Here is a 12375-nt window from a genome sequence, read left to right on the forward strand (position 1 = left end):
GATGATATAAAAATCAGACTAGCACTGGCAAAAAGGACATTCCTGGCCAAGAGAAGTCTACTAGTCTTAAATATAGACCTTACTTTCAGGAAGAAATTTCTGAGAATGTACATTTGGAGCACAGCATTGTATGGTAATGAAACATGGACTGCAGGAAAACCAGAAGAGAATCGAAGAATTTGAGATATGGTGCTACAGAAGAATGTTGAAAATTAGGTGGACTGAGGAGGTTCTCCACAGAGTCAGCAAGGAAAGGAATATATGGAAAATGGAGAACACTGACAAGAAGTGGTGACAGGGTGGAAGGACATCTGTTAAGACATCATGTAATGCTTTCATGGTACTAGTGGTAGCTGTAGAGAAAGACAGAGATTGGAATACTCCCAACCAAATAATTGAGGACATGTGTTGCAAGTAATACACTGAGATGAAGAGGTTGGCACAGGAGAGGAATTTGTGGCAGGCTGCATCAAAACAGTCAGAAGACTGATGACTCAAAAAAGAAAAGGAAACTATCAGTGAGATTTATAGGTACGTATTCCCCTCTTTTATGAAATATGAATATATTCAGAACAGGATAATTCAGAATGGTCTGGCTTTTAATTTTGCATTTGTAAAAGCCATTATTGTTCACTTATTGGGCTGAGTTGTTAACAAATTTTGTTAGAGAACAGATGCTGTTATGTTTTTTGGTGGTATTGCTAACACCAAACTGTTAAAATAGGTGCAAGTTACTTCCTGTTTAAATTATGAATGATCCCCAAAACCAAATACTGATGGAAATGTGTAAAATATGTTGTCTTGAGTTCTTTGTCTTCAAAATTAGCAAGTATTCTTATGGCAGAATTTACTGAAGCTTGTGTATTTAAAAGATACAAAAGATAAAAGAAAACCAGTCACTACCTTTTACAAAATGTTATTTCTGTCTTACTCTGTTGATACTTCTGCATTGATCAAAAGAATACTTTCTGAATCTTCACAAAAAATGAACTAATTATGCCTCAGTAAACACTGAGTACAGTAAAATTCAGTACAACAATGTGAATAATAGTAATAGAAATGATTATTACCATTAAAAATCTGTGTATTCTCTTAAAAATAATCATGGAAAAACTGTGCATCAGTATTTAACTAATATTCATTTTCCACAGGCGTGAATTTGGCCTTGAAAGGTTTGTTCCTGTTTCACTCATAAGTACAATGAAGAGGAAGGAGCTTCGTAAATTGATTGGCCATTTTCTTAAACTTAACAACAACCTTTCTCCATCAGGACAGAAGAGTCTTACAAGTTTGCAGGCAAAGCTGTATTATCTGAATATTATTAGTGAATTGCCAAGCTATGGAGCTAAATGCTTTTCAATAAATGTAAGAACATTTTTAATTTTATATAAATAACTTATGCATGTACATGTAAGGGTGGGGTAGCTGTTCAGTACATAATTTTCAAATTATAGCATTTTTTTAAATATTCTCTGTAACAATATTATGAGAAGGAAAGTTGCTACTCACCATATAGTGGAGATGCTGAGTCACAGATAGGCACAACAGAAAGATTTTCACCCTTAACTGTCGGAGTGTGGTTTCAGTTGCCTGAGACTGCAGTCATGTGTGTGAGTTGCATTTGGATGAATGTGTGTGTGTGCGCGTGCATGTGTGAGTCTGTTGACAAAGGCCATTGGCCAAAAGCTTTAAGTGTGAAAATCTTTTTGTTGTGCATATCTGTGACTCAGCATCTCCGCTATATGGAGAGTAGCAACTTTCCTTCTCATAATACTGTTACATTCCATCCTGGATTTTCCATTTTTTGATTTAATATTCTCTGGCTATTTTAAATGCAGAAGCTGTCTATTGAAACTCTTCATTGTTGCTTAGAAAAAATCTCTGAAACATGGTCAGTTATGGTAAAAAAAGTAATATGTGCATTTTTTTTATACAGCTGAATTTGGTACACTAGAGTAAACTATAATGGGGAAACAAACAAATTCTGATCATTTTTAAATGATGTTGTTTATAACATGATAATTTATAATATAATTGTAGTATATTATGCTTATTGTAAAACAAATAACTAAGCAGAAAGTGAAGTAAAAACTACAGTACTCTTTGTTTTTCTTTTCAAGGACATGAGCATTGAACGTGTCATTTTAGTCAGCCCTAAATTTGGAATCAGTCAGATAACAGGTTTGAGGAACAGTGTTGTAAGTATTAGTATTTTGTATTTGATATTTTATTCATTATGCAGATCTGTTTTGAAATTTATTTAAAGCAAGACAAATTGTTGCAGCCTGTTCCACTGGCTGACATAGAGCAAATGAGCCAGATCACAGTAAAGCGAGAAGATGAAATAACTCGCTGTGTAAAAATTCATTTTCCAGAGTCAGATAAAAAGGTAAGCTATGGCTGTTGATATGATATGTTGGAACACCAACTACTATAGGTATAATTAATATCTAGCATTGATTATGTGCTCCCATAATTCCAGTAACTTTGATTTATTATATTTTTACAAAGTTAATCTCCCTAGTTTGAAATCGTAACAAGATAGTTTTGCTGCATAATCATTGAATAAATTGAGTTCTTCCTGTGAGATACATTGTGTATCATGCACTCAAATACGAGGGTAATCCCAAAAGTACGGTCTCCTATTTTTTTATAATTACATAGACCTGTCTATTTCTACAATGGTTTAGATCAGTTTACAGCTTGAACATTTAGCTATTTTTCGACATAATCACAATTTATGTTGATGCAGTTTTGTAGACGCTGTGGCAGTTTTTGTATGCCCATGTCATACCAGCTTGCTGCCATGCTCTTCAGAAAGTTATGAATCTCTTCTTTCACCTCGTCGTCAGAGCAGAATCGCGTTCCGGCCAAATGTTTTTTTACCCTAGGGAACAGGTGATAGTCACTGGGCACCAAGTCAGGACTATAGGGTGGGTAGGTGATTATGTTCCACTGAAACTGTTGCAGGAAAGCAACAGTTTGTCGATTGATGTGTGGGCGAGCATTTTCACGGAGAATGTGTACGCCCTTGCTCAACGTTCCTCTTCTCCAGTTCTGAATTGCCCATTTTAGTTTTTTCAGAGTCTCACAGTACCTGTCAGCGTTAATTGTGGTCCCAGTGGGCATAAAGTTGGCCAGCAATACCCTTTTCCGATCCCAAAAAACGGTTGTCATGACTTTACCGGCAGACTGTGTTTGTTTGAATTTCCATGGCTTTGGCGAAGAAAGATGGTGCCACTGGCATGATTGTTTCTTGGTCTCAGGTGTAAAGTGGTATGCCCAGGTTTTGTCACCCATGACAATTGAGTCCAGAAAGTTCAGCTGCACGGCTGTGAAGAAATGTGCGGGAAGCGTCAACTCATTGCCACATGTGGTCCTCAGTCAGCATGTGTGGCATCCATCTTGCGCACACCTTCCGGTAGTTCAATGTTTCTGTTAAAATTCTGTGAGCGGTGCTTCAGGAAACCTCAGGAACCAATGTGCAGAGATCATCCAGGGTGATCCACAGATCTTCACACATGCTTTGCTCAACCTTCAACACTGTCCCCTCAGAAATTGACGGTCTCCCGCTCCTTTGTTCATTGTGAATTTGTCCGACCAGCTACAAACTCTCTACACCACTTGCAAATATTTTTGACATCCATGCACGACTCACCATACACTTCCATCAATTGGTGATGGATTTCAATCGGCACAGTGCCTTTTGCATTCAAAAACTGAATAACTGTGTGCAATTGTCACTTGGCGGTAACATCCAATGGGAGCTCCACTGTCAGCGGCTGCCAATCCTAGAGTGAGTGCTTCAGCGCGGAGTGCGTATGTTTACACACAGCACATGAAGCACTCTCCATAACAGTGTGACCAACTGCCACACAAAGAGAGTTCTGTACTTATAAAAAATAGGAGACCTTACTTTTGGGATTACCCTCGTATTTGAGTGCATGATACTCATAGTATCTCACAGGAAGGCCTCAATTTATTCAGTGTGAGAGTTATTATCCATAGAAATTGTATAGAGAGTTCAGAATTAATTATAGTTTCCATAGAGAGTCTGGCCTGAAAAGCAAGGGGTGAATTGAGAGAAGCAGCTAAAGGCTTTTACATGCTCGAGTTGTGCCGGTTGTTCAGCAATGAAAATCCTGCTTAATATTAGAGACGCACGAGCTCATGTATCATCCATTCTCCATCTAAGACATCCACTGTGCTCCATCTGATCAAATGATTTGGGTTTCGATAGACCTTGTTCTGACCCACCTTCTTGTTAATGTCACATCGTATATATCAGCTAGTCAGTATGCATAGTTGAGGAATATTATGAGGAACACCCTCCACCACACACTATATGGTAGCTTGCACAGTATGTATGTAGGTGTAGATGCAGATGTAGAACACCAATGATACTTATAACTCTCACAATCTAGTAGGTTTTCCATCATGGTACATTAAAATTCCGGGGTATTCAGTGGGACTGTGGTGGAATAATTTGTTTACTCAGGCTTCATCTTACTGGGGCAATGCTGTAAAAGAGTCTTATCCACATTGCAAATGATCTGTTTATCCAAGATAGTGAATTCCATAGGATCTGGGATGAAACATCTTTAAAGCCCAATACCAACATGAATAGTGATTTCTGTGAACAGTTGTTAGTGTCCAAAGGCACAGGGATTTATCCCAGTTGCCTTATTATATGTTAGGCAGATGCTTCTTCACCTTCTCAACCCACAGAGTGGGAACAGAACAGGAGTCTTTCCCAGGTATCTTTTGTATGGTGTTTATTATATTTTCAAATTTGTTTTTGCATTGGATAAATAGTCAATCCAGACAAAAACTGTTCATGGGGCATTGCATGTGATGCACAGTGTTGAGAAAACCAGTTTTCATTCTTGTTACACTCAAAAAGTTGTTTTGTGTTCCCAATCTATAGCTGCCCATCAGATTAGTCTGGCATGATATTCAATCCAATATTTATAGTTAAAGAAATCAGTCTTTCCAGCAGTGATGGGTTAAAGCATCTGCTACATGATTTTGCATCGTAATTTGATCAAAAACACCTGTATTCAGACACAGCTGCAAATATTTGTCACAGTCAATAAATATAACTCAAACTAATATTGCACCAGACTGAGTTGAGGCTGTTCGATTTCATTTGACACTGGATATTACACAAAACATTTCATGAGCATTCAATTTTTGGTGTACATATTATAAAAGTGAATTTAAAAAAAAGAGAGAGAGAGAGAGAAGAATTTGTTAGTGCCCACCTACATAGGAAGAAATGATGATCACAATAAAACAAGAGAAATCAGAGCTTGCACAGAAATATTTAGATGTTCATTTTTTCCATGCACTGTTAGAGAGTGGGATGGTAGAGAAATAGCTTGAAGGTGGTTCAATGAACGCTCTGCCAGGCACTTAATTGTGAAATGCACAGAAGTCATGTAGAAGTAGATCCACATAAAATGCTGTGCAATGGTTGGAGGGAAGTTGGCATATAATGTGGTTGCTTTCACATATGGCCCTACCTTTGATGAAGTAGGGCTACGTGGTTTTTCCACCAATGTAGACTGTCTTTTCAGCATTTCCTGGGAAAATAAAATCTTCACACTGCTACTCTTTGGTTTGTAGATTCACGTTTTCATTAAATGCATGGTAGTCCATATAAAATTATAGTACTATGATTAATTTTTTTAAATATTTCATTTATTTGTTTGATTATTCATTGACCACACACAGAGCTTTGTTCTGTTTTGTGTAAATATCTTACCCTGAGAGATTAGTCACATGTGTGAGAGTTGTGTTTGCATGTGTGTGTGTGTGTGTGTGTGTGTGTGTGTGTGTGTGTGTGTGTGTGTGTGTGTGGTGTCTGTTTCTGCCAAAAGCCTTGTTGGCCAAAAGCTCACTTTCTGACAGTTTTTTTGTTGTGCCTATCTGCGACTCAACGCCTCCGCTGTATGGTGAGGAGCAGCTATCCCTTTCATAATATTGTTACGTTTGTGATCTTCATAATTTGTGATCTGGTCTGACCATGGGTATTTTTGTCCCTTTCCTTTTAGCTTTTCTAAAACCTATGACACCTAAAACCCAATCATACATATGACATTGCATGATTTTGTAGATCACCTGTGACATTTGCCTGCTTTATTTCTTTGTTGATAGTCCTCAGTGTCAATGTACCGCATTGTTATAGTGGCTGAAAAATGGGTGTGGAAGTTCAACACTGACTACTTAAAAGGATGTAGCCGACAGTTGCACAGTTGCATTTCACAGTTCTTTACCTTCGCTGTTCACAGGCTCGCAATACTACACAGTATAGGGCCAGTGGATAAGCCTCATTAATAGGTTGCAGGCAAACCTCAGCATACTGCTACAATAGTTTGCTGTTCAACATCTATGAGCAGTAAAAACCTAACCACACAGTTCACACTTCTTGCAGAATAATAATACAGTACATGTGACACTATTTTTAAAATAAATTAAACAGATATTGTTCTAACACACAGCCAATTTGATGCATTGTTGTTACTCTAATCAATACATACTTACCATCTGAAAATCGGCCGTGGAATGACTGACTCAGGACCAAAAATTGGTCCTTTATATATCCTCACAATTATAGGCACTCAAACTATACATTGTTCAATATTTAAGTTACTGAAATTACAATTAAAACATAACTCATTCAATTAACTGAATATATCAAAAAAATCTTTCTTTTCAACATTTTCTTCTACCACAAAGATTAAGCCAAATTATTTGTTTGAAGAATGAAATTAACGGATATAGTTATACAAAAAATACTTTTGACAAACCTGGTAATTATTTTGGAATTAATTAAGGGCTGGCTTTGCTAATATGTTTTTGAATAGAGCAAATAAATACTTTAAGAATCCTAGTAGTTCTTCTTCCAAATGTTTATAATTATTACAGAATTTATATTTGTTTATAAGTCAGCAATAGAATCTAAGTCACAAACAATTACTGATTTCACCCTATAACAAAGGTATTAACTAGGAAAGATCAAAATAAATTAGTAAATTAATTACACACACATAACAAAGCACAAAATTACATGTGGTGCTATATTCCTTAAGACTGAGGGCCAACCTTTCACTTTTATGGAAATGCAGATTATACTCATGCATGTTAATGGTAATAAAAATAAAAAGAAATGAATTTAAGGAGGCAGATGGCGAAACAAGAGAGAACGTAAAGAGCTCCCAGCTTGCTTCGTCACACACCCCTAATTTAAATTAGTATTTTGCTCAGCCATCATGGGAATGTTTTCATTATTATTATTGCAATAATTGTTGATTATATGTACCAAGTGAGGTTATACAGTAGATAACCAGTGAATAGTGAGAGTTCAGATTTGCATCTGATCATCCAGATTTAGGTTTTCCATATATCACATAAATTGGTTAATGTGCGCACTAGATGGTACATTTTAAAAAGACTTGGCTGATTTTTCTGTTGTGTCTTTCTGAAATTCAAGCTTGCTCTCTGAGCTTTATATTAAAAGGAAACTGAACACTTATTTTCCTTTCTTAAAATATATGGTATGACACAAATCCCCATTCTCGTATATGTTGTGAATTGCACAATTCTTGTATATATTAGTGTTGCATCTTCAGACTTGTTAAAACTTCTTTTTTATGCTATAAACTGGTCTCTCTGTCTACAGGAACTGGTGTTAAGTTTAGATGAACAAGATGCAGCAGAACTTGTGCTTGTGTTGCAAGGTTATTACAGATTGTTGACTGGTTTGGAGTTACCTATAGAGAGAGACATTATACCTACATGGATTGATGATGCAGGTTAGTTTTACAGGCAGTATTTTATTTCCTTCTTTATCAGAAACATAATTTATGTTTACAAAAAATACTCTTGAATCGTTATCCATGGCTGATAGGTCACTAAATAATTATTCACTTTGTTGTTCAGAATTGCTATACTGACAAATCGTCAGAAATATCAAAAATAATAGCAAAGTCTTCATACAGAGTATAAAGTCATATACATCACCCATCAGTATCGGAACTTAACTGAATTCCACAATTTTTGTACATGTTAGTGTTACTCTTCAGGCTTGTTAAATTTAAGTTCCAAACTGATGGGCGATGAACATGACTCCATACTCTGTATGAAGACTTTGCCCTTATTTTTGATATTTTGGATTATGAGAACTGCCTGAAACACATCAGTAAATCACTTCTGAACAGCAAATTGTTTAGTGATCTGTCCAGCAGTGGATAAAGATTCAAGTTTGCATAATGGTTGCATGCCTCCCACACAACTTCATGTCATGCCTTAAGAAAATTATTGTTATGAATTATCATCATTTATGCGACTGCCATCATCTGTGATAGATTTAAGCTCTTAGCAATAATCCAGTGTATATCGCTTTGTAAGTGGATTGCATGGGGAGGGATGTGTTGATTAAGCAGCTTACACTGCTTCAAAAACCTCTATACAAGAATCACAACTAATGGTATCATTATTCTAGCACAGTAATGCTTACATATTATTAGACAAGAAGTCCACTTGTTACATTGTAACTATCAAAACACTTATTTTAACCTGTTCACGTGACACACATGCACTTACCCATATGCTCTGATTTGCTGCGAACAACAGTGGATGCAACAACTGATTTTATTTTTGCCTCTGCGTAATACCCATAAAAACATTGCCTTATCATTATAGCTTACATAAATTATGAGACAATCTGAGCAGCCCTCTTAGAATGGATGCAGATGATGATTTCATTTACTGTCTAGTCACCTCACAAGAAGGTCAAAATGAATTCCAAAATGATTTAGACAAGATATTTTTATGGTGCAAAAAATGGCTGTTGACTCTCAACAATGAAAAGTGTTAGGTCATTCACATGAGTACTAAAAGGAATGTGTAACATTTGAGTACCACCTTAAATCACATTAATCTAAAAGCTGTTGCTGCAACTGAATACCTAAGGATTACAAATATGAACACACAAAATTGGAACTGCAGATAGGAAATGTTGCAGAGCAGGTGAACCAAAGACTGAATTTTATTAGCTTAGATGATACACTCCTGGAAATTGAAATAAGAACACCGTGAATTCATTGTCCCAGGAAGAGGAAACTTTATTGACACATTCCTGGGGTCAGATACATCACATGATCACACTGACAGAACCACAGGCACATAGACACAGGCAACAGAGCATGCACAATGTCGGCACTAGTACAGTGTACAGTGTACTTTCGCAGCAAAGCAGGCTGCTATTCTCCCATGGAGACGATCGTAGAGATGCTGGATGTAGTCCTGTGGAACGGCTTGCCATGCCATTTCCACCTGGCGCCTCAGTTGGACCAGCGTTCGTGCTGGACGTGCAGACCACGTGAGACGACGCTTCATCCAGTCCCAAACATGCTCAATGGGGGACAGATCCGGAGATCTTGCTGGCCAGGGTAGTTGACTTACACCTTCTAGAGCATGTTGGGTGGCACGGGATACATGTGGACGTGCATTGTCCTGTTGGAACAGCAAGTTCCCTTGCCGGTCTAGGAATGGTAGAACGATGGGTTCGATGACGGTTTGGATGTACCGTGCACTATTCAGTGTCCCCTCGACGATCACCAGTGGTGTACGGCCAGTGTAGGAGATCGCTCCCCACACCGTGATGCCGGGTGTTGGCCCTGTGTGCCTCGGTCGTATGCAGTCCTGATTGTGGCGCTCACCTGCACGGTGACAAACACGCATACGACCATCATTAGCACCAAGGCAGAAGCGACTCTCATTGCTGAAGACGACACGTCTCCATTCGTCCCTCCATTCACGCCTGTCGCGACACCACTGGAGGCGGGCTGCACGATGTTGGGGCGTGAGCGGAAGACGGCCTAACGGTGTGCGGGACCGTAGCCCAGCTTCATGGAGACGGTTGCGAATGGTCCTCGCCGATACCCCAGGAGCAACAGTGTCCCTAATTTGCTGGGAAGTGGCGGTGCGGTCCCCTACGGCACTGCGTAGGATCCTACGGTCTTGGCGTGCATCCGTGCGTCGCTGCGGTCTGGTCCCAGGTCGACGGGCACGTGCACCTTCCTCCGACCACTGGCGACAACATCGATGTACTGTGGAGACCTCACGCCCCACATGTTGAGCAATTCGGCGGTACATCCACCCGGCCTCCCGCATGCCCACTATACGCCCTCGCTCAAAGTCCGTCAACTGCACATATGGTTCACGTCCACGCTGTCGCGGCATGCTACCAGTGTTAAAGACTGCGATGGAGCTCCGTATGCCACGGCAAACTGGCTGACACTGACGGCGGCGGTGCACAAATGCTGCGCAGCTAGCGCCATTCGACGGCCAACACCGCGGTTTCTGGTGTGTCCGCTGTGCCGTGCGTGTGATCATTGCTTGTACAGCCCTCTCGCAGTGTCCGGAGCAAGTATGGTGGGTCTGACACACCGGTGTCAATGTGTTCTTTTTTCCATTTCCAGGAGTGTATAAAATACCCAAGGGACTGCCTACACTATGCTTGTCCATCTTCTTGTGATGTCCCCCCTTACCTGTTGCTGATGTTGTATGCGGTTTTATGCATCTTTAAGTGGCTCCTCCCATTTTATCCCCACTATGACATTATTGATGACCAGTTCCTGTTTATAGATAAAACCATCACCCATTCACAGTATTTGTTGAACTTCACAGAGGCATAATGTACAACATGAAAGTAAGAGTGCACACAAAATAACATGTAGTACAATCACTAGAATTCATAATGCCCAGTAAATATTAGTGATGAAACATCAACATTCTGAGATTACAGATACACCAGTGTCCAAAATAAAAGCAACAAACAGAAATTTTGAGAAGTTACGTGTATTTTGCCACAAAACAGTACGAACAGGTGATAGTAAAGTAGAAACAATGTAAGGGATACAGACCGTAAACAACTGCAACATGCATAATGGTAGACAAATATGTTCTTCATTTTTTCCAACTTAACAGATTTATGCACCCATTCCAGCAACTGGTTAATGTGCTCAGTATGGGGTGTGACCACCTGTGGCATCAGTATAGGTCTAACAATGATGGGGCATGCTGTAAATGATGTCATCAATCCCATGTTGAGGCAACAATGCCCATTCTTCATGCAGAACTGCTCGCAAGTCTCGGAGAGTGGTTGGTGGATACTAACGGGATGCAATCTGTGTGCAAATTCTTCTGTTTCCGAGAAAATATCAATCACCAATGCTCCTTGAGGTCAAGCATTATCAGCCATCAGTACAAAGTCTGAGCCCACAGAAACTCGGAGCAACCCCACAGGAGGTCACGAGATCTCATGACAATACTTGACAGCAGTTAAACCTTGCTGATTCATCCATGTAAGTTCATGAAGAGGTGTTTGAATGTTCAACATAGTACCTGCTCACATCATTAGGGACTCTATATCAGTTTCTTTCCACAATGTTTGGGTTCTAAACTCGTTCATTCCCTCCAGATGCAAATCTGTCGAGAATCACTCTCCAGATCAAATTGGGACTCATCTGTGGAAAGGACATTGGCCCACTGTTCAGCAATCTGTGTTGCATGTTGATGACTCCACTGTAGACGTTCCATTCTCTGAAGTCACATCAGAGGTATACATACAGCAGGTCTCTGGCAATAAAGGTCACTATGCAGAAGCCTTCTTTACTCCGTTTGCCTCAATACAATTCGTCCAATTGTTGCTGCGAGGTCAGATGCCAGGTACTGTGTGGTCTAAGGTGGTACCATTGTTCCCTTACAGTCAAATAACAGTCCTATCTTTTTGATGTCACATGTGGTCAGTGCTGCTCTGGTCTTCAGGATATCATTCTGGTCTCTATAAACTGTCGCCACATCAGTAAAATAACAAAATGATTCACGTTAAGCCTTTGGGCCAGATTAGTTTATGACTATTCTGCTTCCATTCCTCCTGTGTCCACCCACCACGTAGAGTCTGGTATGTGTCTTCACTATGTCATATGGCACCATCTATGACTGTATACACAGCGATTGTGGATTTGGACTACCCAGAAAATACTAACACATTTGATAGGTGCCTTATATCAACATTAGTGTGGTTGTTCACGGACCAGAATGCTATATTCCATGCAGAACATGACCATATGGACATCTATTGACAGTTTGTATGATTATATCCTGTGTTAGACACAGAATGGGGAAACAGTGGTTTCTTGCTTTAATTTTGGACACAGGATGTATAATACATGGATGATACACACATTGTGTCAAAACACAGATTTTCACATGAGATGTCAGGTGTTGGATAATTAGCCTTGGACTTTGACCCTAAGTGACACATTCATGTTATACATCTGCTGGCCAGTCACCAATGTTCTCATA

The 12375-nt window shown here is 39.4% G+C and overlaps 1 protein-coding gene across 1 annotated transcript in view; it reads left to right on the forward strand.

Moving 5' to 3' along the window:
• The window catches only part of LOC126184733 (uncharacterized), a 311881-nt gene that overhangs the window by 256256 nt on the left and 43250 nt on the right, over positions 1-12375 (forward strand). The window contains exons 10-13 of the mRNA XM_049927270.1: positions 1152-1365; positions 2121-2198; positions 2285-2389; positions 7685-7817. Of these exons, the coding sequence (XP_049783227.1) occupies positions 1152-1365; positions 2121-2198; positions 2285-2389; positions 7685-7817 (530 nt within the window). The remainder of the gene's footprint in view (positions 1-1151; positions 1366-2120; positions 2199-2284; positions 2390-7684; positions 7818-12375) is intronic.

Source organism: Schistocerca cancellata, chromosome 4 (genome assembly GCF_023864275.1).
Source record: "Schistocerca cancellata isolate TAMUIC-IGC-003103 chromosome 4, iqSchCanc2.1, whole genome shotgun sequence".
Lineage (NCBI taxonomy): Eukaryota > Metazoa > Arthropoda > Insecta > Orthoptera > Acrididae > Schistocerca > Schistocerca cancellata.